Source organism: Podarcis melisellensis (genome assembly GCF_964234715.1).
Source record: "Podarcis melisellensis genome assembly, chromosome: Z".
Taxonomy (NCBI): domain Eukaryota; kingdom Metazoa; phylum Chordata; class Lepidosauria; order Squamata; family Lacertidae; genus Podarcis; species Podarcis melisellensis.
In genome coordinates, this window is record NC_138547.1 from 4,721,344 (window position 1) to 4,749,012 (window position 27,669).

General features: G+C 45.3%; 1 protein-coding gene across 1 annotated transcript in view; it reads left to right on the forward strand.

Moving 5' to 3' along the window:
• The window catches only part of COL27A1 (collagen type XXVII alpha 1 chain), a 248,382-nt gene that overhangs the window by 162,664 nt on the left and 58,049 nt on the right, over positions 1 to 27,669 (forward strand). Inside the window, exons 29-37 of the mRNA XM_081897734.1 lie at positions 962 to 1,015; positions 4,987 to 5,031; positions 8,649 to 8,693; positions 10,807 to 10,860; positions 12,252 to 12,305; positions 13,408 to 13,461; positions 17,286 to 17,339; positions 18,860 to 18,913; positions 22,029 to 22,136. Of these exons, the coding sequence (XP_081753860.1) occupies positions 962 to 1,015; positions 4,987 to 5,031; positions 8,649 to 8,693; positions 10,807 to 10,860; positions 12,252 to 12,305; positions 13,408 to 13,461; positions 17,286 to 17,339; positions 18,860 to 18,913; positions 22,029 to 22,136 (522 nt within the window). The remainder of the gene's footprint in view (positions 1 to 961; positions 1,016 to 4,986; positions 5,032 to 8,648; positions 8,694 to 10,806; positions 10,861 to 12,251; positions 12,306 to 13,407; positions 13,462 to 17,285; positions 17,340 to 18,859; positions 18,914 to 22,028; positions 22,137 to 27,669) is intronic.

Below are 27,669 nucleotides of genomic sequence, written 5' to 3' on the forward strand. Positions count from 1 at the left end.
AAATCAGGAGTGGCAACCAAATCACGGAATTCTCTCCCAGAGATGCCTGCCCTTCAGGAGATAGATGAAGTTGACTCTGATCAGTTCTTGAAGTTTTGGGTTGCTACTTGATTCTGCTCTCCTCCCCCCCCTTTCTTTTCCCTTCTTATTCAAGCATTTGCAGGTTTCTTTGCTGCCTCTTTCTTTAATTTGTAGTCTTTAAAATGATGCACCAATGTTAAGCTTACCCTTCTTTTTGCGTGGCATTGGTTTTAACCTGGTTGGCCACTGCAGGTGACTCATGGAGGCAGAAGGCCAAGATGTAAAGCATTTTGTGTCAGTATTTTACTGGGTGGGGGGAATTCAACCACATATTGGTACATTGGCTTTAGTGAAATTAATGTGGATTCATTGCCATTCAGCAACAAATCCACTTTTTAAAAAAGAAGCAGGTGTGTGTGTGTGTGTGTGTGTGTGTGTGTGTGGAAAGTGACAGAGAAATGCACTGAATAGCATGGAACGAATGAATGACTAACATGAAGACATTTAACCCTCCCGCCTAGCAAAGCAGGATGAATTGCAGGATGTGTGCTGCTTGTAAACAAATCAGAGTGGATGCTCAATTAAGATCTGCCACATAAGTGTTGCAGAAGCGAATCAAGTGACTGCTGAAAAAAAACAGATTATCTGGCAGAGCCCCTAAACAAATGTCCTCAGCTCTATTTGATCATGGGATAAGCCCAAGGTTCGTCGCTGTCCTATTGAAAGATTCTTACAAGAGAATACTTTTAACTCGACTTGGCCACTCTCCTTTAAAATTCTCTATTTGAGGGTTAGAAAGTTTTTGCCATTTGTAGCTTGAGAGAGACACCTGCTGTTCATTCCTCATGTACAACTTTCTTCTTCCTCTCCCCCGTCCCCACTTTTTAAAATATTGTATATTTATGTATATTCATGTGTGCCTGTGTGTGTTTTTCCCTAGGGTGCTCGAGGTCCTGATGGACTAGTGGGTGAACCAGGGCCGCAAGGTGCTAAGGTGAGCCCTCCACCAGCTCCAGAGAATGTTAATTGTGGCTAGATTATTTGGGGGCATGTTGTGAACTTTGTCCATTGCACTGTGGGAAACTAAGGAGCTGGTGTTCCTGACCCTGTGAATGTTTCGTAGCCTTGCTAGGCAGATGCTGAACCAGGTTTAGTTAGATTTGTGTGACTCTTTCAGTTTGTGATGAAGATTAAGACGTGTATGGTCTCAAGCATATGTTGAAGTTCTGCCCACTACTTTTAATGGTTCCTTAGTGGTGAAATAAACATAGTTTACACGTGCTCAAAAACACTCTCTTCTGTTTGTTATTTCTCATTGCTGTTTGCCAAAGTGCATAATTACCTGGTTTGGAATATGGATTTTTCTGGCCCTTAATGTTAAGAAGCATTATTAATTGAGCGTCATTTCTCAGAGAAGTTCTTTTCTGGCCCTTGTATTCATGACCCTAGAGATGTTTATTTTTTTCAGTGAAATTCTGGCCACTTTACCGTAGCTCAGGCAGGCAAGCTTTTTCTAATAGGCTTCCAAGAAAGAGTGCAAATACCAACCCAGTTCAGAATAAGACTGAAGGGAGTTCACCAATCACCACTTCAAATATGCCAGAGCATATTCTTATTTTCATGTTATTTATTAATTACAGCGCGCCTTTCCTCCAAGCAGCTCAAGTTACAATATTCACCCCCTTTCCATTTTATTTCCATAACGATCCTGTGAGAGACAGCTATTGGGTCAAGCTCATCCAGGGAATGGGATTTGAAGCCTGGTCTTCCTTGTCCTAGTCTGACTCGCCAGCTGCTGACTCACATATATGTGTGTAGAGTTATATTTTGGGCAATGAATGTAAGTTCGTTATCATCATCATCATTACATTTTAATAGCAAGAAGAAAAGCAAAGAAAGAAAAAAGCGACAGAGAAAAACGTTCGCACCATCAGCTCACTTTAAGGAGGCAGTAATCATCTTCACATCCCCCTTGAATTAAGTACATTAGTCAATATAAATAATCCAGATGTCCTAATAGATATCCACTGATGCTTCTGAGAAATATGTTCAAATTTAGCAAGGGCAGTGAGTTCCTCAAACCATTGCGTGCTCATCCTTCCAGGCTTGAAATATAAGCTTCTAAACAACCACAAGTGCTCACAAATTCTACTTCTGTTGTCCTGCCATTGATATGAATACAAGTTGTGAATGGGCAAATGTATGATTATGACATGCATACATACATAATGTTATTTGCATGCCTTTCCAGGGACTCAGCTATACAGCTGCAAATAAAGCGTTTTAAATGTGTTTTAAGTGCAATATACACTAGATGGCGGCAGTGAGTCTTATGGAAAATTCAATGTATTTTTAAAAACGCTTTTTAAAAAAAGCATTTTCAGAATGGTTTTTATATGTGTGTAGATTCCACCCAGGATTCAAACCATGCCCAAGGTGGCTTGCAAGATGGGGGGGGAAAATTACACAACTTAGTAGACAATACATAAAACATTCAAAAAATACACAGCCAAATAAAACTATTTCAACATAAATCACAAGATCTAAAATAAAGATACAAAAAAGGCCCATCCAGCAACAATACCCCCACCACCCCTGCACAAGAGTCTGTTCAACAGCCTCAGCTTCTGCAGCTGGAGTCAGTCAGGGTCCCACCCTCCCAGGCCAGGTGCGGAAAGGCATGGAAGGCAATGATTAAGTCTTCCAGGAGTTACAGCCAAGATGGTCTCCTTGCATGAGACTGATAAAACCATAATAATGCTGCTGCTGCTGCTGCTAATAATAATAATAATAATAATAATAATAATAATAATAATAATAATATATTATTTATACCCCGCCCATCTGGCTGAGTTTCCCCAGCCACTCTGGGCGGCTCCCAATCAAGTGTTAAAAACAATACAAGATTAAATATTAAAAACTTCCCTAAACAGGGCTGCCTTCAGATGTCTTTTAAAGCTAAGATAGCTGCTTATTTCCTTGACATCTGATGGGAGGGCGTTCCACAGGGCAGGCGCCACTATGAGAAGGCCCTCTGCCTGGTTCCCTGTAAGCTTACTTCTTGCAATGAGGGAACCACCAGAAGGCCCTCGGCACTGGATCTCAGTGTCCGGGCTGAACCATGGGGGTGGAGACGCTCCTTCAGGTATTCAGGACCAAGGCCATTTATACCTAGAACCCACGGACAAGCAACCTATTGTGATGTAGAGAGTTGACTGAAAGCTGAGGTTTTAAATTGGGTCAGAACTTTCGAATATCCATGCTAGCTCATCTGCTGAACAGGGGAGTCTCCCAGGCTGGCAGAAGCATTGCTGTCAATCTCCAGGTTTGACCTTGAAGCTTTCAGGGTTTGGGCTCCTCCTCAGAGCTAAATCAAGTTAAATATCAGGGTGAAGGGTCAAAAGACAAAAAAAAGTGGTGTTTTCCCCAGGATTTTTCCATCCCCTTCCCATTCTGATGTTTAACTCATACCTTTTCTGCACTGTGTTTTTACAGTCTTGACTAGGATGGGGAAGAAATTTGATTCTGTCTGCATTTAAGAGGCAAACGTACCTCATTATCTTTATTTAGACTTCATCTGAATTCAGTACATACCTTACTTATTTGCATAGATATGATCTCCGTGAATTCATGGTGGCTAAAATATTGCCAAAGCAACCAAAGGCAAAGCCTTTTTATTTTGGAGTCAACAGAATGCTCACACATGGCTAAAAATAATCCATCTGTGCAGAAAGTCAGAACAGTTCTTATCATGAGAAAGCTTTCAAAGGGCTCTTGGAAACCAGGACTCTTGATATAATACCCTGAAGGTTTGCAGAGTTTGGCTCTGGCAGCACACAGCAGGGCAGGATTTTTCAAAGCCACATCAGAGCTCTCTTCCACCCCACTGGGAAGCATTTGGCCCAATCCTCTGGTGTAGCTAAAGGCTCCTCATTCACTCTTCCAGTTGCCCCACCATTTTCTCCTGGGAAAACCCGCTGTTTACCTCCGGACTGAAGCAAATGTCAATCAGGATTTCTCCAGATTGGTGTTTGCTCCAATTTGGCCTTAAAGAGCAGGTTTCCCAGGGGAAAGCAAGAGGGCAAAGGCAAAACCACTTGGGCCTGTGCTTTCTAAGCATGGGGTAAGTGGAGGTGTGGATGAGCCTTAAGTCAAAGCATTTTCCCCCTTGCCTACCTATGCCGCCATTTCCTCTTCTTCAGTTGATTCCCTGTTTTAGGCAGTAAGCCTCATGGGGGTAAGGACCTCTCCTACCTGTTCTTTTGTAAGGTGTCATGCACATAAAGGTAAAGGGACCCCTGACCATTAGGTCCAGTCGCGGACGACTCTGGGATTGCGGCGCTCATCTCGCTTTACTGGTCGAGGGAGCTTCCGTGTCATGTGGCCAGCATGACTAAGCCGCTTCTGGCGAACCAGAGCAGCACACGGAAACGCCGTTTACCTTCCCGCTGGAGCGGTATCTATTTATCAACTTGCACTTCAATGTGCTTTCGAACTGCTAGGTTGGCAGGAGCAGGGACCGAGCAACGGGAGCTCACCCCGTCGTGCAGGTGCGAACCGCCGACCTTCTGATCAGCAAGCCCTAGGCTCTGTGGCTTAACCCACAGCACCATCCGCGTCCCATGCACATAGATGGCACTATATGCCTGTAAGATTTTCTCACTCCAACTGATCACTGTGTTCTTCAGGTGAGGACCTCCTGCAGATGCCATCTTATCAGCAGGTCTGTTCCACACAATATAGGAATCAGGCACCTATCTTTTAGAGTTCCCTCAGATATTAGATGGGCAGAGACTTAGTGGTGCCTGCTGAAGACCTTCCTCCTCCAACAAGCCTTTTAAGGAGAGATATTTCCCAGTCCACCTCTGTGTTTCCTGCCCTGGGCTCCTTCAGGAGCAAGGATGGGAGAGAATAACAGTAATAATAAAAATAATATTAATAAACTTCCTTTCTTCCTTTTAACAGGGTCTTCCAGGACATCCAGGGAAACAGGGACCAGACGGGCAACAGGTAAGTCTGTTAAATTTTGGAGTGTCTGAAAGAGATGTGCACATTATTATTATTTTTAAATAATATTTATTAAAGTTTCCAAAATAAAAAAGGAAAGAAAGAAGAGAGAAAAGGATAAAGTTTACACTTAATTTCATTAACATCTTTCCAGGACTTCCCCCCCTCCCCCTCTTGTATTCCAAATCCATTAGATTGATTCCACAAATTCTTACCCCAAATTTTAAAACCTTATTGTAATTATAATTAGCCCATTTATTCAAGATTAGTTTACCTTATTTAACCATTTCTCTTTATATTTTTAAACTTCCCTAAGATCGACCCCAATTCCCTTCCAAGAATTCCCCTATTTTTCTCACACAACAAGAGAATAAAAAAAAGAAAATAAAAAATATGTAGTTTTACCGCCTTTGGATTCCAAATCTCCCCCCCCCCCTTTCCCGGTTTCGATCCCCAAAATCCATCCATCTATCTATTGCCAGACTGGAGATCCCACATCCATGTCTAGCTCTCTCTAAAGTCCGCTTTGCCGTCTTTTTGGTAGCTTTTAATTTCAAAAAGTCCAATCTCGGAGAAACTCTCAGAAAAGATCATTCTTCTTCCATCCAGACCTCTATATTTAAGAGTATAACTCAACTTCTGTTTCTTGAACCTTTTAAAGTCTGGATGTCCCAAATGTTCCAACTTCGAGTTTAGTCCAGCTCTTATTCCTCAGGTTTCTTTTTCCTGTTCTGCTACAAAACCTTCTAATTCAGAAACTTCTGGTTCCTCTACAGAGGCTTTGTTTATTTCAGGAACATAAACTTACGTCAAGTCCCTTCCTTTCTTCAGTAGATAAATCCATTGTCTCCTTTAGTGTAGAGACCTTTGTAGACAAAATAATGCTTTGTTTTTGCAGCTTTCCCAAGAGATAACCAATCCTGCTCAGTTTCATAGTAATTTTCCACTTGCTGTTACTGTTGTAATGTCCCAGAACTCCCTCTAGGGGAAATATGGTAACTTAGTTTCTTTCCGGATCAAACCCAAAAGTCAAATAACTTGTTGCCTTTGTTTTCAGTAGTTTATGTCCAAATTGTAGCAAATTTAGCCGGCAAAACCATCGTAACAAAGTTCTCTTTTATTTTCCTGCTTTGACAGCTACTTTGACAGTTGTCAAAGTTTCAGTGTCTCTTTACCAGTATCCCATAACGGATCGCTCCCGGTTCCCGGGGGGGTTACATTTTAGTTCTCACCAATCAGTCTTCTCCTCCAGCACGATTACTTGTAATTCCCCTTCGTGAAATTAACTTTTTCCGAAATAAATAAGTTCCTCTCTCGATCTTAATTGTTAAATCCTTGTGTTAAAACCTCTACAACGGGGGGGGGGGGGACTTCCTTTTTACACCTCCCCCGCTCGCTCCAAATTCATAAATCAGATTTTTCCATTTAAGTCCGGTAAATTTACTCACGGGTTTTTCTTTTGAGTCCAAATTTTCAATAGAAGAAAGCCGGTGCTCTCCGCTGAATGGCATGCGGCTTCGCTAGGCAGGGGAAGCAGTGGACTCATAGCACCACACCCCCCCCGTCACCCGCTCCGCAGCCTTTAAAAAGGCTCCTTCGCGGGTCGGGGGTGCTTAATGGTGCCCGCCGAGTCACCAAGTCCATGGGCATCACCGCCCATGGTTTTTGAGGGTCCCCGCGTCGCCGGCGCGGCAGGACCCAGTCCCTACCCAGCAGGCTCCCTCCGGAGCTCGGAGGGAGTCCGCCATTTGGCGATGGCGCCGACCCGGAAGTCTCCCAAGAGATGTGCACATTAATTCCATTCTGCAAAACTGAATTTGGGCTGTTTTTAACTCAGATCTAGTTTTAGTAGGACTCCCTGAGCTATACTATGGCTAAAAAAGAAAAACAATAGCAACAAAATGATCCCCCCATCCCCATACTCCACCTGCCCTCCCCCAAATTCTATTGAATTTTGTGTGCATAAATGCATAGGCACATTTTAACAGAGTGGCCTTGCCACAGTAGAACTGCACTTCCCCTGATTGGGCCAGATGTACCATATTCTCTGTAGGATCATAGAAGACAATGATCCGGCCAGTTTTCAGCATAAACCAGCTGTGCACAGGGCTCTTTGACTGACAACAGTGACATCACAGACCCACTTCTCCCAGTGCTGCTTTCCAAAACACAGACTAGGGTTTTACTGTGGGGGTGGAGTGAATAATGTACTGTGAAACACTCTTTTAATTGGACAAACTTGTAAGGAGCTTGAGGGCAGGATGCAAAGAGGCAGACAGCTTGCCAGAACTCTGGATGGGGGCTGCAAAAGAGGAAAGCAGCCCTAGATTTGGAGACAACCACATGTTATTTGGGGTGCTTTCAGACTATTGCTATCTTCAAGTGGGATCCAAACACATACTGGCAAATTCAGGTACCACCACTAAGGCTGGTTGGATGGGTCTTGTGCAACAAACCCACTCGTGCCCCCCCCCCCAATATCAGATTTGTTGTGATAAGGAAAGTGGTGGGAGAATTCCTTTGGAAACTATGGGATAACAATTGCTTGCATTGTACTTCATTGCATTTTTTCCTAACCTTCCTGAAAAAAATATCAGGATGAATGCTCAATAAACAGCTCTTTTGGAAGCGACTGTAAAGGGTGAATTGTGGGGTGGGTGCTAAACGTCCCCCACAAAAGAGTGGGGAAACACACTGGCCACTCTTACCTATCTATGCACACATTACCTGTCCTAGGTAAGGTACCCATGCCAGTAACGAGAAACTGATATGTAAATGGTTCTCTCCTTAAGTTTATACATAGGAGAAAGAACAGGCAATTCTTTCCTAAAGGATTCATACTAGTTATTTTATTCCCCCTGCCCCCCCAAAAAAAACCACAACAGGAGGTTAACCATACGCCTAGTTATATCATAGAGGATCCTTCTCTCAACAGGCTTCTCAGCAAACTGTAGCACTTAAGACAAAAATGTGTGCAGGCTCTGGGAGGCAGGGGAATGTGTGAAATACAGGCCCCAGACACAAATTCACCTCTGGAAAAATTAAGATGGCAAGTGGCCCGAGTCTCACCAGCAATGTGCTTAGCAGCATTCCCAGCCCCTCTCTAAGCCAGCCTTCATTGATCTGGTGCTTTCCCGGCTGTTTTGGACTACAACTCCCATCCGTTCCAGCCAACAACCTGGGGGTGATGGGAGTTGTAGTCCATAACAGCTAGAGGGCATCATATTGGTGAAGATTGTGGTTAGCAAATGGTATAGGTTTTGCTTTGCTTTGCTTTGCTTTGCTTTGCTTTGCTTTGCTTTGCTTTGCTTTTCAAAAATGGTTAAAACGGAGGAAGGACCAGCCTTCAACACAGGAATTCTGGAACCTGTAGCGCTCCATGTATTGCTGGACTATAACTCCCCTTACCACTGTCACCTGACCTACATTGGTTGGGGCTGGTGGGAGCTGGAGTCCAGCAACATCTGGAGGGCCACAGATTCCCCCAGCCCTTCTCTGAACAGCCACCCCACCTGGATTGTCCTGTAAGCATCCTTTATCTTCCACTGTGCTTTTGCTGCCAGCTTACCAAGGCATGTTTTTGTTTGGATTCATACTTATAACTGTAACTGTGTTTTCAGGGAAAGATAGGAGAGACTGGTGAGATGGGATCTCGTGGCTTCCCTGTAAGTTCATGCTGCATCCTGTTTTATAGCAAACTTGTGTTTCTTTACTTAATAATTTTATCTGTTTATTTTGAGATGCACAACAAGCATCTCAGCAATGTCTGGAAAGTAACGTGTTAGAGCTGAAGTACAAACAACATAATAAGCATTATATATACTGACTCTGTGACAGTCTTGAGGCTTATGAGCATGGCTTCTTGAGGCATTATCTTAATGCCCAGGCAGACTTATATAGATATAAAGGACTAAAACTGCAATACCTGAAGGCCTGCCTCTTTCTAGATGAACCAACTGGATCCTAAATAATAAAATTCCTTCCAGTAGCACCTTAGAGACCAACTAAGTTTGTTATTGGTATGAGCTTTCGTGTGCAATCACACTTCTTCAGATACCTATCTGAAGAAGTATGCATGCACACGAAAGCTCATACCAGTAACAAACTTAGTTGCTCTCTAAGGTGCTACTGGAAGGAATTTTTTTATTTTGTTTTGACTATGGCAGACCAACATGGCGACCTACCTGTATCTACAACTGGATCCTGCAATCATCATCTGAGGCCCATCTTTGTGTTCCTCCTCCACAAGAGGTCTGGAGGGAGGCAACCTGAGAATCTGCCTTTTCTGCAGTGACTCCAATTTGTAGAATGCTCTCCCCTGAAGGATCACCTGGCATCTTCTCCCTACATCTTTAGGCCCCAGGCAAAAATGTTTCTCTGTATCCAGGCCTTTGGTTGACTAGCACATCATTGGTTCGTTTTTGTTTTTATTACGTATTTTGTGTTCTCATTTTGTATTTTTATGTTGTGAACCACCCTGTGATAACACAAAATCATGTTCTACTCCCTTCTCCCATTCCTCATTTTTGCCCAAAGTCAGTAAGTTCCAACATTCCTGATGTTTCACAAATTAATCTTAACACAACTATTCTTTAGCAGGTGGAAGCTTACAATTATATGCCCAGGACCATTGATGCCTTTACACAATGCATAATTAATTATGTAAATTTGTTGCTGCAAGAAGTGGTGGTGGTTGCTGGCTTAGGTAGCTTTAAAAGGGACTTCTGGTCGTGATTATTGTGTTTGTATTTATTCTTATTTATTGTAAAATTTATTGCCTCTTGTTCAACGAATTGTTCCAGGGTGGGTTACATAAACATATTACAGTACATATATATATATATTAGCCTGGAGAAGACAAGACTGAGAGGTGGTATGGTAGCCATCTTCTAATACCTGAAGGGCTGCCAGATGGAGGATGAGAGCCAGTGGTGGTATCATTACAATGCTTAGAGCGCTAGACTAGGACCTGGGGGATCAAGGGTTCAAATTCCCGCTCAACCATGAAGCTCACTGGGCATCTGATTGACCACTGTGATGTGGGAAACATAGACCATGGAGAAGATTTGTTTTCTGTTGCTCCAGAAGGTGGGAGCAGAATCAGCGACTGATTACAAGAAAGGATATTTCAGCTAAACATTAGGAAGAACTTCCTGATGGCACAAGCAGTTTGACAGTGAAACAGACTGCCTTGGAAGATGATGGATTCTCCTTCATTGGAGATTTCTAAACAGAGCCTGGATTCCCGCCCCACCCACGCCCCCAATCAAGAACATTTCAGGCATTAATAGGAAATATGGTCTGGGATCCCTAGAAATAAATTATAAATCTGTGTCTAGATAGACCTTTGGCCTGACCTTGCAACCACTAGACGTGAGGAATATTTGTGGGCCTTGCTGTCCTTGGCCTCTCATCAACTCCAGCCAGCATGGCCAAAGGTCAGGGATGACATGGTTTCTGTCCAACAGCATCTGGAGGGCCACAGGTTCCCCTGCACTAGGGGATTATGAGTTGATGTGGGTTTTGTCCCCCCCCCCCAAATGGAACAATATATGTGCCCTAACAGGTTAAATTAAATGTCTTCATTGGTCATACCATTTCTCTGGAATTGGGTCAGTTGCCATTCCAGAGAGTGAGGCACGAGGTCATTTCTCCTTCCTAGTTCTGAATCATTTCTTGCTCCTTTTATTTGCAAGGTGCTAATGAGTGACTAAGAGGTGTGAAAATCCGCACTTCAACCTCGAACTCTGAACTTTTTGTTGTCCTGCTTTATTCCAGGGTATCCAAGGACCTTCTGGACCTCAAGGAGCTAAAGGGCCTCCAGGAGACCCGGCAAGTACCCACCACAGCCCCCTCATCCCAGGCAACAACAAATCTAAACTTTCTTTCTAATGGGAGACAGGCTCCAGCAGGCTACTTCTGGGGAGAGAGTTCCATAATAGCAGAGCCACCAACACAATGCTCTCCTCCTGAACAGAGCATCCATGATCAAAGGCAGCCTACCTCTGAATACAGTACTAGTTGCTGGGACCTGGGGAAGGGAGATGAATGATTCAATAATTCTGTGAAACTGTGGGAAGGACTTTATGTTCAGCTTGTGGGGGATATAATACTGGACCAGATGAACCTTTGATCTAATCCAGCAGAGATCTTCTAACTGTTCTTAGACATTAGACAGGCATTCCCAAATCCATAACAAAATGCAGCTATAGGAGACTTCAGATGTGGTGACGACCACCCTAAAACAAGAATTACAGTGGTACCTTGGTTCTCAAACTTAATCTGTTCCGGACGTCCGTTCCAAAACCAAAGCATTCCCAAACCAAGGCGCACTTTCCCATAGAAAGTAATGTAAAACAGATTAATCTGTTCCAGACTTTTCAAAACAACCCCTAAAACAGGAATTTAACATGAATTTTACTATCTAACGAGACTATTGAGCCATAAAATGAAAGCAATAATCAATGTAATGTACTATAAAATAAACAAGACAGTATTGTAGATGATAAAAATTAAAAGTAAAAAAAAAAATTACCTGCACTGATGATAGTCATTGTTTGGATGGGGGGCTTTTATCCATTTCTGCAGTTATACAATGAATCAATAAAACAAAAAACAAGTCACAGACACAAAAATGAAAAATGAAAAAGCCACACAAATGAAAACGCAAAAATAGCAAAAGCTTAAAGCACCAAATATCACCTCAGAACACTGCAATCAGAAATGGAAGACTTTCATTACTATGGGGGGGGGACTTAAATTTGCAGCTTAAGTGTTAAATGGGAGGGGGAAAGCCTTAATTACTATGTGAGGGACTCAGATTTGCTGCACAACCATAAAAACGGAAGCTCAGGAGCACGTTCGGCTTCCGGGGCAAAGTTGGAAAACCAGAACACCTACTTCTGGGTTTGCAGCGTTCGGGTTCTGAGTTGTTCAGGAACTAAGCTGTTGGAAAACCGAGGTACCACTGTAGACAAATCAGTGTAGCTATTAATCATGGTAGCTAAACAGAACCTCCATATTCAGAGGCAGTCTACCCCTGCAATACTAGTTGCTGGAAGGGCAGTAGTTGTGGGGGGATGCATGCCCTGTTTATAAGCATTGCAGGGAGCATTGGCTGGCCATTGTTGGGAACAGGGTGCTTATTTACTCTATGTGGCCCTTTGTTTTGATCCAGCAGGACGCTTTCCATACATTCTTAACAATATGCATCTTTATTTCAGGGACCTCAGGGAGCTCAAGGTCCACCTGGGCCTTTGGGAGAAATTGGACATAAGGTAGAGAATAATCTCCCCCTCTCTCACACCCACCTCTTTAATCTTTGCAGAAGTCCATTCATGTCCTCTCATTCACAGGGTGTTTGATGATTGCAGGAAGAAACTTACTGGGTATGGGAGAAGAACTGCATTTCCCATGAATAAACTTTATTGGCATTTATTCCTGGGAAAATGCAATGGAGCCATTGGCTAGGAAAAGTCTCATTTGGATCCTCCAGGGTGATAGTTCTGCCTGCAATGTACTTCAGTCAGTAAATCAATAAGTTTATTGTTCTAGGCTAAGGCCATGACTAGTTTGCAGCTACAATATGAATAAAATAATGTAGAACATGCATCTGTGATATAAACCAACATCTGTAAAGTAAGAAAAAGAAGATACAAAAGACACCACCGAGGTTAAATACATCATATTAACTGCCTGACAAGACTTGTTATTTTCTCAAGTGAACTCCATTAAACTGATGGTACAATGATGGAGGAGGGGAAAGTGGACGTTACAATGACAGGACTAAAAAATGTACATGGCGGGTAGGAAATAGTGAGTTCAAATAGGTTTGTTGTTGTTGTTTAGTTGTTTAGTCGTGTCCGACTCTTCGTGACCCCATGGACCAGAGCACCCCAGGTACTTCTGTCTTCCACTGCCTCCCGCAATTTGGTCAGACTCATGTTTGTAGCTTCGAGAACACTGTCCAACTATCTCGTCCTCTGTTGCCCCCTTCTCCTTGTGCCCTCCATCTTTCCCAACATCAGGGTCTTTTCCAGGGAGTCTTCTCTTCTCATGAGGTGGCCAAAGTATTGGAGCCTCAGCTTCAGGATCTGTCCTTCCAGTGAGCACTCAGGGCTGATTTCCTTCAGAATGGATGCATTTGATCTTCTTGCAGTCCATGGGACTCTCAAGAGTCTCCTCCAGCACCATAATTCAAAAGCATCAATTCTTCGGTGATCAGCCTTCTTTATGGTCCATATAGGTTATCTGTGGGTAATAGGTTATCTGTGGGTAATCATTGAGTAATTTATAAATGCATGTTCATTTGCTATACACATGTGTTCTCCATTTGTTGACAATGACCTTTTACTTTTTTCTTCCTCCCCACTCTACCAGGGACCTCCTGGCCTGGCAGGGCAGCGTGGACTTCCAGGCGAAACAGGCATGAAGGTAAATGGGGGTGGCAGGGGAACACACACCTCTATATGCGATGTTCAGTCAGAGGGGTAATTGTGGCTTTTGTTTCTGCAATGTCTTGGTGTCAAAGAGCGTTCTGGTCAGTAAATCATACAGTTCAAAGTTGGCATAGACTATTGGCAAAAACACGATCTGCACAGGAACGTCACACCTATAAAGCATAGCAGCTCATCTCTGGCAAGTCTTGTCCCCAGTAGCAGACACTGAAGGTCCCTGCCTTCCCACAGTTCCCTCCTCTCCAGGGTTCCCCCAAAGCAATCTGAGACTGCATCTATGTGAAACTAACCTCTCTTTTGCGCTCTTTATTCCTCTTCTGGTTCTGGGAGACATGGGGAATGGGAGCTTATCACACCAGGAGGAGGAAACACCTGTGCCTCTTCAGCAGCCTGACTCATCTCTGCCTCTAGGCCTCTGCCTCTTCTGTTTCTGTCCCTGATTCTGAACTTCTCTGTGCCACAGACTCAATCTGCTCACTAAGCACTGTTAGCTCTTCGCTTCTGACACCTCCTCTTTCCAGTCTTCTCCCTCTGACCACTGCTCATTGTCTCACCACCAATTGCTGTGCTGTGCACCTTCTTCCCTTGGTGGTTCCCCAGCTGGTTCCTGCCACCATTCCTCTGCACCCATGACATCTGGGCTGTTTTTGACAAGATGGATGAAGGCAAAGGTGGGGGTAGGCCAGTTGTAGGCAGCAAGGTGGACATGGCAAAAGTCTGGTTCTCAATTTGGGTTAGTCCAAACTAAGGGCCTCTCCAGACTGGTGTTTTGTTGCAGGTATATTCTACATGTTCTTGACACAGTAAGAGGACATTAGCAGTGGATTTATTCTGCTTTATTAGTTCTGTGCTGGTTCCCCAGCACTACCACATGCTTGCTGTCTGAAGGGGTGCTCTTGTACCATGGCCCTCCCCCAAAACAGAACATTTGTTGTATAAAAGGTTAATGAAGTCTGTTACTGTTGTTGTTGCTGCTGCTGCTGCTGTTAATAGTTTAATTGAACAACATAAAATAAAAATAAAAGGAATAATAATAATATATTTATTATTTATACCCCGCCCATAGGGTTGGGTTCCCCAGCCACTCTGGGCAGCTTTCAACAAAATATTAAAATACAGTAATGCATCAAACATTAAAAGCTTCCCTAAACAGGGCTGCCTTCAGATGTCTTCTAAAAGTCTGGTAGTTGTTCTTCTCTTTGACATCTGGTGGGAGGGCGTTCCACAGGGCAGGTGCCACTACCAAGAAGGCCCTCTGCCTGGTTCCCTGTAACTTGGCTTCTCGCAGTGAGGGAACCGCCAGAAGGCCCTCAGCGCTGGGCCTCAGTGTCCGGGTAGAACGGTGGGGGTGGAGACGCTCCTTCAGATATACTGGATTGAGGCCATTTAGGGTTTTAAAGGTCAGCAGCAACACTTTGAATTGTGCTTGGAAGCGTACTGCGAGGCAATGTAGGTCCTTCAAGACCGGTGTTATGTGGTCTTGGCGGCCATTCCCAGTCACCAGTCTAGCTGCCACATTCTGGATTAATTGTAGTTTCTAGGTCACCTTCAAAGGCAGCCCCACATAGAGCACATTGCAGTAGCCCAGAGGGAGATAAGCAGGACATGCACCACTCTGGCAAGTCAGTGCATGGGCAGGTAGGGTCTCAGCCTGCGTACCAGATAGAGCTAGTAGACAGCTGCCCTGGACACAGAATTGACCTGCGCCTCCATGGACAGCTGTGAATCCAAAATGACTCCCAGGCTGTGCACCTGGTCCTTCAGGGGTACGGTTGCCCCATTCAGGACCAAGGAGTCCTCCACACCTGCCTGCCCCCTGTCCCCCCAAAACAGTGCTTCTGTCTTGTCAGGATTCAGCCTCGATCTGCTATCCGCCATCCATCCTCCAACCACCTCCAGACACTCACACAGGACCTTCACCACCTTCACTGGTTCTGATTTGAAAGAGAGGTAGAGCTGAGTATACTATATCATTATAAGAGTTAAGAATTACAATTCCATTTATAGCCTGCCCTCCATGAATTTGTCCAATCCGCTTCTAAAGTCATCTGGGCTGGTGTCCATCACCCCTTCCTGGCAGAGGAAGTGCCATAGTTTGATTATGCGCTGGGTGAAGAAGGACTATCTTCTGTCCTTCTGACACAGGATGCCAAATGAATGGCTTTCGCCGTACCACAGATGTTAGCAGTTTAAATTATCTTTCCCCCCTTCCATTCTGGGCTCTTAAAAGAAGAATAGCCCCCCCCCCCATTTTATTTCTTGTCAACTGATTAAGGTTTTTGCCCTTGTTGCTGAAGAGGTTGTATCACATATATGGGGGAGAACTTACTTTGCTTTCAGTGCAGTTTCCTTTATTGCTTGTGTCCCCCCCTTCTCACCCCATGGCTATGTTTGCCTTGGCAAACCTTCTAAAGGCAGCAGCAGAGCTACTGTGTCTTTGGACCTCTCCCCCTCTGCTCCCCCCAGGGTCTGTCTAAGATTTCAGCTCTGCGGTCTCTGCCTGCCACTTGGCAACCTTCTTAACCTTTCCCTGGAACAAAAGCTCCCATTTATGTTTCTTGATCTGCAGCCTTTCCCATCGGCTGGCCTATCAGGGAGCAAGGTCCTGTTGTGAGCAGGAAAGGGGAAATGGACAGTCGTATCCGCTGGAAGGGACTCTCTGCTCAGTTCGGTTAAAAGAATACTGGCGTGATTGTCACAAGGGTGTGATTATTTGTGCTACTGCTTGTCTTTGATTCCTTGGGCTACAACAAAACAAATTCACTCAAAAAACCCCGGGACTTTTTGTAGTTTAGAAAATGGTTGAAAGGTATGTGAGGAACAAATGGCTATGGGAAGATATGTGTTCACTGCAGTTGTGTAAGTCAGTCTCTTTCCAGTTTGGGGTCCAATTGGGGCCAGATCACTCTGTGCCCAACCCAGTCTATGTCCCGAATGCAAGCAGGGGCTTTGCACTAATGAGAGGCGCAGGATCCAGCCTCTGTTCAGCTCTTGTGCAAACAAATCAGAATGAGTGGTCAATACATAGGTTTTCTGCAGGGGCCCTTGGAGAATATCCCTTCACTGAAAAAAATGTGTATTTAAAAAGCCTTTGAGGCCAGTGAGCATCATGACCCCACATGTGGCAGCAACTTCTGCAACTGCATTATGCATTGTGTGAAGTATTACACCCCCTCTTTCTCCATGTCAGATTAGGACCAAGGAGCCCATAAATCCCTCTGGGGGACCTTGAGCAAGCCAGTCACTGCCTCTGTGTTAGCCTAACTTGTCTCACAGAGTTGTGAGCATAAAATGGGTCAGGGGGACAGGTGAGAACCATGTACACTACCTTGAGCTCCATAGAGGAAAGGCTGGGGTCTAAATGTAGTGAGTAAATGAATAAATACATTGTTTTCTTGCATTTGACTTCAGTTCTTGCATTCTGAGCGATCAAATAACTTCTCCTGGTTTGTTTCCTTCACATTGGTGTTATCAAGTGTCAGGGTTGCATGTGAATTATTCAAGATTTTAGCTTTCTCGGAGTCAAGGGCTGAGGCTATCATCAGTTTTTGCTCCCCCAGCACCCCTCAGACTCCAGCTTTTGAGTCATCAGGCATACCCAAGCTCTGCCCTCACCCAGGTCACCAGGCTCCACCCCTTGTTTCCTGGACTCTGCTCCCTCAGACTTAAAGCTCTGAAACCCTGAGAACCTTGCAGCCTTGCTTCATGCAGTTTTCTAATGTAATAAGATGTAATAGTTTCTAATGTAATAATTTTGTCTTCAAAATTTGCCTCCCCATCCTTCCCTCTTTGCCCCATTAGGGTGATCTTGGACCTCTTGGGATTCCAGGAGAACAAGGCCTCATTGGCCAACGGGTAAGTAGAAGTACCATTTCTATGAAGGGGCTACATTCAGTTCAAACAAAATATGAACCGTAGTGCTGGGCTGAATTGCCCTCCCATTTTGCAGCCCTGATGTTTGGAGACCAGGTTTCCCAAAGGTTCTCCTACACCTGTATCTACCTGTTTGCACTTTGCAATCTGCTAAGGTGATAATATTATTCCCCTGGTGAGCTCAAAACATGTATTGAGCTGTTACCAGTCCATGTTGACAATGCTGAGTTAGATGGACTTGGCGTGTCACCTTGAGCAGGGATCCACTCTTAGCTGCTGGATGCCCAGACAGGGACGTGGTCCAAATGGGCATAGCTGCAGATATAGAAAGTAGAATTGCGTCTGGAGGAGCCAGAGGAAGGGGTTCATGGGCAGGTACATTTGAGGATCAAGTTCTAGCAAAGGCAAAGCAAGATACCAAGAGTCTATTACTGCCACCTTTTGCTCCAGATTCTCTGTCACAGGGCAGTTGTTGGGTTCTGAGACCAGTCTTTATCGACTGGTACTGACTTTCATGAAAAGGGACGCGGGTGGCACTGTGGGTAAAACCTCGGCGCCTAGGACTTGCCGATCGCATGGTCGGCGGTTCGAATCCCCGCGGCGGGGTGAGCTCCCGTCGTTTGGTCCCAGCTCCTGCCCACCTAGCAGTTCGAAAGCACCTCTAAGTGCAAGTAGATAAATAGGTACCACTTTACAGCGGGAAGGTAAACGGCGTTTCTGTGTGCTGCTCTGGTGCCAGTTCGCTGGAGCAGCTTCGTCATGCTGGCCACGTGACCCGGAAGTGTCTGCGGACAGCGCTGGCTCCCGGCCTCTAGAGTGAGATGAGCGCACAACCCTAGAGTCTGTCAAGACTGGCCCGTACGGGCAGGGGTACCTTTACCTTTACCTTTATTGACTTTCAGAGGGGACATTCCCGGCCCCACCTGGAGATGCCAGGGTTTGAACCTAAGACTTCCTGCTTGCAAAGGTTTTTGTTCTACCACTGAGTCACAGCCTTTACCAAGATGGAGATTAAAGTCTTATCCATGCTTACGTTTCCTTCACGCTTTCCAGACATGGTCTGCATTTAAAGCTCTGTGCCCAAACACCTTTTTTCATTTTTCTCTGCTCTGGAGTTTCCCTTGCAAAAACCCACCCTTTACAGCACACTGTGGAAAACCCGAATTGAAGTTTGAGCACTAAAGAGTGGGTTTTCACAAGGAAAGCTCCAGGGTGTGGAAAAAAGAACACTCAGACGTGGACCTGTACCTGGAAAGAGTGAGGCAAAGGTGTGTGTGAGTAAGGCCTAAAATGAGCTGGTGGTCAGGTTTCACTTGGGACTGTGCCTACGATTAGGGAGAGGGAGGTGACTGCTTCAAGCAAAATAAGGTGGTGGATGCTATACAATGTGCCAAACAGGTGCTCAAGGACAGAGTGGTTTGGGCTCTGCACCCCATCAGCTAGCCTAGTGATGATCTGTGATGGTTGCAAGCACTGACAACTTCCCTGTGTTTCTTTCGTAGGGCGATCTGGGCCTTGAAGGTGACAGCGGCCCTCTAGGGCCAGATGGGCTAAAGGTAACAGTTTTGTGATTTTTCCTCAAGAAAGGCCCTGCTTAGCTGAATCTTGATTTACCCAAATCTTCTTTCTCTTGCATGAGCCTAAAATCACTCCCGCCTTACACAGTTGAAGCCTCAGGAATGTATATCTTTTCCTTTTTGTTATTTTCCCACTGGACTCCATAACTGTATGAGCTCAAGTACTTCCATTCCTGGAAAACTCTGCCGAAAAAATCTCCAGCAGCTTATTGTGTCAATCCAGTAATATGATTTGCTGCTCTTCACTGCTGCCATCTCTCATGAACGTCTGAGCCAGACAATCTCTTCTTACAAGATAATCCCTTATTTTAACCTCTTGCTGTGTCTCCGCCCCCCTGCAGGCTTATTGAATGGTTCCTTTCCTGCCCTCAACTAAATGATCTGGCTGCTTTTTGCTGCTCAGATGTTTGACCAAAGCCTGGCTTTCTTCGCATGCGGCAGAGTGAAGTGGAGTGGTTAAGAGAACGGATCCACTGCATGCAGCAAATGGATAAAATCATTTGTAAATACTCCCTGCAAATAGAAAATTAGTGTCTCATGGAGACAGAGGGTTGTATCCACCAAAGTTATTTCCTGAGTGAAGCGATTCCTGCTCATGCTGCAGAGCTTCCTTTCTCTCTCTTATTCCTCCGCACTCCCCCCCACCTCCCCCAAATCTGCTCTGGGGTTTCCCCTCAACCTTCTGGAGCAGATTAGGAAGAGTATGTGGGGTGCACAGGGGAAAAAAGAGGGAGTGGTAGTTCCAGTGCACATGCGAAAGTAGGTCTGCTTGCTCAGTGAATTTGCTGGATTTGTCCCTGAAATTCATTCCCTGCTGTGTGGGTTTGCTACTTTCAGGGAGCTCATCCATTCTGTCGCTTCGGGCTCATCCAGACTTCCTTTTGCACTGCACTTTCCAGGCACAAATCCACACTTTCATTTCTGAACAGGGTTCTTTTTCTTTCTTCCCACCACTCTGTCCCCCCAAAACTAGCCGTTTATCACTAAATCAGAACAAATGGCAGTCAGGGTTTCTGTGGATTGCTGTTTGTCCTGATTCAGCTGTGAACAGTGAATTTTTCCAGGAGAAACGGTAGAACTAAAAAAACAACCCAACTGTATGGAGACAGACCATGGGCTCATCCATGTTTCCATGTGCCCCACCACTTTTCCCCGGGAAAACACACAGTGTAGCACTGAATCAGAGCAAATGTCAATAGGTAATTTGATATAAATTTGCTCTGGGAACCTAGGATGAAAGTTCTGCATGAATGTTGTGAGATGACAGCTTGGCCGTTGCCTCTTTCAAATGGGGACATTAGATCAGTCTTGTAAAGAAGCCCACAAAGTTTACTAGCTAGCCCCCCCCCCCGCCAATATATTAGCCTGCATTTCCATACTGGCCACAGAGAATGGGGGTGCCATGCCCTGAAGCATGAAAAGCAAGCTACTAGCCATTTAGCAGGCTCATAAAAATGATTGACTTCTACCAAACTGGCTGGTAGAAAAGGAATGGATTGTTCCAGCCCTCCATAACCACCTTCTGGCTGTGTTTTCATGCTGATTGTGGAGTATTAGGTCTTCATTCCTGAGCAAGTAGCACAAAAAACTAAAAAGCTTGTGATGGAGGAATGTCCTTTTTCTGCCATCCATTTTCTGAATGGGGGATATTGAAGAGTGTGTGAGCATGTGTATAAACTAGCCTACTAAAATTTACATGGATGGCCCCGCCCACTTTTGCCTCTGGCCCTCCCCACCACTGGCATGTGGCCCCTGGATGGTTGCCTGGAATGGAATGCGGCCCTTTTTCTGAAAAAGACTCCCTATCCCTGCCATTCAAGTCTGGCTGGAACTGCATCCCTCTCTTGGCCGATGAAGAAAGATGCAGCATTAATGAAATTCCCCTGCTGGTATCTTCATTCATTTCCCCCTCTGCTTTATAAATTTGTAACAGTCAAATGTGAATTGGACATAGAGCTGGCAGACCATGTTCTCAAAGGAGTGCTGGGATCTGGTGCTGTGGTTTATTAGCAATAACAAGTATGTGTAAATAATGAAGTACTTGTAGACTGCATAGAGCAATAACTGCCACTGTAAATCCCTGAGACGGATGTAAGCCCATTGCACAGATGAAGCACAGAAGAGCCTGCAACTTGCCTAAAATCTTCCTGGTGTGGCTGAGGTGGGATCCAAACTTGGGTTTCTCAGTGCTAAGTCCAGCCCTTCCCTTACCGTAACACACTTTTATTAGGGGGCGTAAGAGCATGCATTCTGTTTCCAACAGAATTCAGTCATGTACTCCCAAGAAGAAACCTAGCAGAGCATGAAGACAGGGAAACAGCCTTTGCTTGCTGTTTTCTCCTCCATGCAGCATTTAGCAACTGATATTCAGAGGTACACGGGACGCGTGTGGCGCTGTGGGTTAAACCACAGAGCCTAGGACTTGCCGATCAGAAGGTCGGCGGTTCGAATCCCCGCAATAGGGTGAGCTCCCATTGCTCGGTCCCTGCTCCTGCCCACCTAGCAGTTTGAAAGCACGTCAAAGTGCAAGTAGATAAATAGGTACCACTCCAGCGGGAAGGTAAATGGTGTTTCCATGCTTCTCTGGCTTGCCAGAAGCGGCTTAGTCATGCTGGCCACATGACCTGGAAGCTGTACACTGGGTCCCTCAGCCAATAAAGCGAGATGAGCGCCGCAATCCCAGAGTCGGCCACGACTGGACCTAATGGTCAGGGGTACCTTTACCTTTTTATTCAGAGGTACACTACCTCTGGACCTGGAGGTTTCATTTTAACTGTCATAGCTAAGGGCCAATAATTTGTTTACTCCCCTTTGAAAGCCAATGGCCATTATCGTGGCTTGTGAATGCCATAAATCAAATAGTAGTCCTAACTCCTGATCAGCAATGGCAGGGCTTGATTAAAAGTTATATCCAGAACTGCATCCATAGCCCCGTTCCTTGCACTGATTGGGCTACAAGGGGGGGGGACAAGGGGGGGAAGTCTCTGTGTTGAACTATGCCGGATTTCTGTCGCATTCTTTTTCCTTGCTGGTGAAACTCAGGGCAACCTGTGAGGAAAAACAGAAAAGCAATTTACCCATGTCACTCTTCCAGGGAGACAAAGGAGAACCAGGCCTAGAAGGAGGAACAGGAGACAAAGGGCAGGAAGGCATCAAAGGAAAAGAAGGACCTCCTGGATACCCTGGGCCCACCGGCGTTCGAGTGAGTTTGCAAAATCACTTGCTTTTTCTTCGAATAATTTTACTTTGCTGTTTAACCATGCTGGCATCTTTCCTTTTCCTTCTTTTTCAGGGTGTGGGTGTTGTTTGTACACTTTCTATTCTTACATGGGTCTTCACATATTTTGGTGATTTCACATACCTACCAAGGTTCCTAAAGCAATTTGATACTCTGCATATTTTCTTATGTACCGAGGTGGGGGGTTGTGGGACACAAAGGTCCCTTCAGGCTCCCTTCTGCCCCAGATGAGATGCTTGGCTCTGCTCATCCAAGCTCCTCCACCAGATTGCGAAGTTCCCGTAACTATGTAAAACTGTCAAATGTGAATCGCTTTTAATTAGCACAGGTTACAAAATGAAACTTTGGAGGATGGGGCAGAGTTTGTATTATAGACAGCGATCATATTTCACGGAGGTTCCATTTCTGGTTCCTGCACGTGTCGGCAGAGCACATCTAAGTGAACCCCACCCCATCGTACCCTGCCCCACCCCCTTTACAACCCCATTACGCCTTCTTCTGGGTCCAAAAGGACCTGTGCATTGGCAATTGTGCATCAGTTGCACACACCTAAAATGGTTGTCACCTGCATATTTGCATCAGTTGCACACGCCTGCAGGATTTTCTTTGACTTACTCAAAATTGTTATTTATGTGACATGGAGTATGCCCATAACTCTGACTGTAGCTTTATAGTATCTTAATCTGGTGAGCAGGAAGGGCTCCCAGACACCCACTACTGATACCAGGAATATGGTTAGCCATCTTGCAGCAGGGGCCGCTCCTGTCTTTTAGACTCTGCAAAAAAGAAAAAAGAAAACCCAAACTTCTCACCCATTTTACAAGAACCAATGACTTTTAAAAGCAACTACACTCATACAAGCAGTGTTGAGCTATACAACACCAGTAAATAGACTAGACCAGTTTCTTTGTCTGCCCTCTGTCAAAGTACACGAAAGTACATGATGGAAGCAATATATTTTTGCCAGCTTGTAATCACTTCCCTCTGTTATTCTTTATTGCAGTGTTATGGTGCCATCTCAGATTTTAGTACATATTTTTATATAGTCTGGTTTTAAAAAAACACACACACACGCACGCACGTGCGCACACACACAAACACAGGCTAAACACTAGCTCAGATAAGTTGTGTAATAACTACATTTTCAGTCTTACAAATGTTTCCTAGCTCAGCTGCTTGCCTCTGCTTCATACCACCTGCAGGCCTGCCTCCCCTTTTTCTTGATCCATCCCATAACCTTTATCTGCTCCTCCGTTTCTATCTTTGTCAAGTTCTGTACTTTTTGGGGGCAGGGCAACTATCATGTAGCAGAATCCTATTTGTTTGCTTCCTCTGAAGACATCTGAAGGTTGCTTTTTTATGTTAGGAGTGTGAGATTGGCCTCATCTAGTCCAGCATCCCTTTTGCCCAGTGTCCAACCAGATACCCCAAAGGGGAGGCATGTTTCCATGTCTGACTCAGTATAAGGCAGCTTCTTGTGTTACCATGTGCCACAACTACAGCTCCCTCTCTTGTCCTGAGCTCGCTTTGTGGTCTCTGACGTTCTCTTCGACCAAATGTGCCAAACAAAACATTTGGTCAATCCAAGGAGATGGCAGAGAAGAGATTGCAGGTGTGAGCCCAGCTGAAGCACAGGAGAGAGAAAAGTACAAAGGAAGAGGCAATTGGGATTTGACACATGTGCTGATCATTAGTCCCACTCAGAGTGGAACCATTGGAATTGAGGGACATGACAAACATAGGTATATTAAATACAATGGGTATCCTCTGAGTAGAATGTAGTTGGTTGCTTTACATCTGTGCTTGGCTAGGGGTGGGGGTGGGGGAATTTGGTTCGAACTGACCTAATTTGCACTTTCCAAAACAAAACGTGAATCAAAGCACAGCTATCCTTTTAAATTTGCCCTCTGAATTTTGCAAGGCAATGCTGCAGCCACGCAAAGTGCACACAAATTCATATACTAAAGTAAAGTGTACATAAAATGCATATACATATTAATGCAAATAACAAAAACAAATGCATTGCATTATGGAAGATTGCATACAAAAATTAGTGTACATTAGCAGAAATTTGCAGTAAAATGCTGGTGAATTTTCATGATTTCTTTTTTTAAAAATCACAAACTGGTGTGGATATGTGAGCTGAACTTTTAAGAATGGGAACCAGCAAAATGTGACAAAAGCCAAAGTCATCAGATTTGCCCTTCTTTAGTGCTCACCAGGGAGAAATGTGGGGACCGAGTCCATTCCACACACACTCCTGTTCAAAAGTACTTCCTTCTGCATCCTAATTGCAAGCATATAGCACACTGTCAAAAACGTTGCTGCCCATTCAGTCGTCCCCCTGCGGTTAACATGAACCAAAGGTTCCATTATATGCACCTTTCCAGCCGTTAGCGGGTGAGCCAGGAGCTAATTGCAACCCATGCCATCCAGTAGCTGTTGCTCTGTGAAACATCCTCTACCTCTTCTGCGAGGGACCAAGCATTTCGCTTTCCTCCTTCATCGTACAACCGATGAGCCAGAAGCCACAGAAGGAGCTGGGCCAACTGGCAGAAGCCCGGCTGATGGGTTTTCAATTGCTGTCTGTTGCCGAGCCCTGTGGCTTTTCATAATAGGCTGCCCTTTCTGCAGGGTCTGAATGTTGAAAGAACAGACGTCTTGCAGTTCCAGGAAAGAAATTGCAAAGCTCCTCGGTAGTGAAACAGTGTTCTTAGGAAAAACAAGAAAGCTCCTGTTTTGTTTTTACTGAGCAGGTAGCTCAGCTCTTCCTCTTCAGATTACTTCTGTGTGTTTCAAAAACAGCAGCTTTAAACGACAGGCATTCCACCACTTGTGCTAGTTCTTCTGTTAACAGCCATGATCTCATCTGACATATTGTACCATACTATCATTGTCACCATCATATATACCTAATTCCTTAAAAATCAGCGCTGGCACACCACAGGGATGTGTGCTAAGTCCCTACCTGTATTCATTGTATACATACTGCATGCATACCTGTCTACTGCAATTATTAAGTTTGCAGATGACACCACCATAATGGGTTTAATAACAGGTGGAGACGAATCAGCGTATAGAGGGGAGGTCCAAAAAATATCTACATGGTGCCTAGGGAACAACTTGCACCTTAATATCAGCAAGACAAAGGAGATGGTGTTGGACTTTTGGAGGAAGAGAGGAGAACTAGCCCTGCTGTACATCGGGGAGGGCTGTGTGGAGAGAGTCCCTGCAAATACTCACAGCACGCGGGGCCCGGTCCCTGCAAATACTCACAGCACGTGGGGCCCGGTCCCTGCAAATACTCACAGCACGTGGGGCCCGGTCCCTGCAAATACTCACAGCATGCGGGGCCCGGTCCCTGCAAATACTCACAGCACGTGGGGCCCGGTCCCTGCAAATACTCACAGCATGCGGGGCCCGGTCCCTGCAAATACTCACAGCACGTGGGGCCCGGTCCCTGCAAATACTCACAGCACGTGGGGCCCGGTCCCTGCAAATACTCACAGCATGCGGGGCCCGGTCCCTGCAAATACTCACAGCACGTGGGGCCCGGTCCCTGCAAATACTCACTGCACTCAGGGCCCGGTCCCTGCAAATACTCACAGCACATGGGGCCCGGTCCCTGCAAATACTCACAGCACGTGGGGCCCGGTCCCTGCAAATACTCACTGCACTCAGGGCCCGGTCCCTGCAAATACTCACAGCACGTGGGGCCCAGTCCCTGCAAATACTCACAGCACTCAGGACCTGGTCCCTGCAAATACTCAGAGCACTCAGGGCTCAGGAAGGTTCTTCACGAAGAGGGCTGGCAAGGGCATTCCAGTGGTTCGTTCACTTCACTGGGCAGCCTCACACAGCTGCCACCAGCTTCTGATAACGGAGGCACATTTTTATAATGGATGTGGCATCAGAAAATAAGGCAATGGGGGCAAACAAAGAGAGAAAGACGCTCAGCTGGCCCTTCACTGAAACACAAAGTCTTACACCACATTGACTGATTCTCTAGCAAGCTGGAGGGCTGCACAGTCATTAGGGCAAATTTTGAATGATGTTCACTGTTTTGGTTCCTATATTGTTTCAGGAAGTGCGAATTAGGTCAGTTTGCTTTTAAACGCAAACAGAATACATTTTCTCCCTTATCCCTCACCATCAGACACAAATGGCCCTTCCGTGCCTTTAGCTACAGTCTCTTCTCTCCCCCAGCCCCTGCATAAAAATCCTACTGCTTAGTCAGGATGGAGGAAGAGTGCCTATGAAATGTGGTTCTGATAAGTCTGAAACATTGATGTCTTGAAGTGGCTGCCTCTAATAATCCCACTAATTTCCTGAATCCTTTCAGTCTCTTTCTCTGTGTGAATGTTTATTAATGGGAAGATCTCGTATAAAAACCTGCAGAACAGTAGGAAATGGCAGAGTGCTGGAGTCTCTCTCTCCTATGTCATATTTGTTTATGTGAACCAGCTGCAACACAAAGTCATATAGACAAGGTTACAAGGACAGCTCCTGTCTGGGGGGGTTTTCCTAGCTGGGGATTTGTATTCTGATTTTTTGTATCCCAGCATATTCCAAAGTATTGTAAAAGCTGGATTCTGCAATATGCAATTAATTATGCAAGATCAGCAAGCAAATAAAAATATGTTTGCAAAAACCATCTTTTGTTTCTTTATATACAGCAGTGGCGTAGCGTGGGTTGTCAGCACCCGGGGCAAGGCAAGTAATTTGCACCCCCTAACCCGTGGATTTGCACCCCCTAACCCTAACCCCCAGATGCTGCGCCTGGTGCGGCCGGCCCCCCTGCACCCCCCACGCTACGCCACTGATATAGAGTATTAAAATAAGAGCCCTACAGGGTCTGCCTGAAGGCCCATCTACAGTGATACCTCGGGCTAAGAACTCAATTCGTTCTTGACGTCTGTTCTTAAGCGGAAACTGTTCTTAACCTGAGATACCACTTTAGCTAATGGGGCCTCCCGCTGCCACCATGCGATTTCTGTTCTCATCCTGAAGCAAAGTTCGTAACCAGAGGTACTATTTCTGGGTTAGCGGAGTCTGTAACCTGAACTGTCTGTAACCTGAAGCATCTGTGACCCGAGGTACCACTGTAGTCCAACATCTTGCCCTCACAGTGGCCAACCAGGTGTCTCTGAGAGGCCCACAAGCAGAACCTGAGTGCAAGAGGGCACTCTCATCTTATGATTCCCACCACCTGGTATTTAGAGGCATATTTCCTCCAATACTAGAGGGAGTACATAGCCATTGTAGCTAGTAGCCATTGATAATGTGAGCACTGCTTGAGGTAGTGAAGAAAAACTCACAGAGCCATTATAAATTATAATCTTGTGCAAAGGGGATTAGAGAACCTCGTGGGCACCCTAGTAGATCTCTGTGGGTACTTTGGTACCTGTAGGCACCACATTGAGGATTCCAGCACTGCAGTAGTCCAGCCTGGGTGCTATTGGGGCATGGGTTACTATTGGTTGGTTGGTATTTGTCT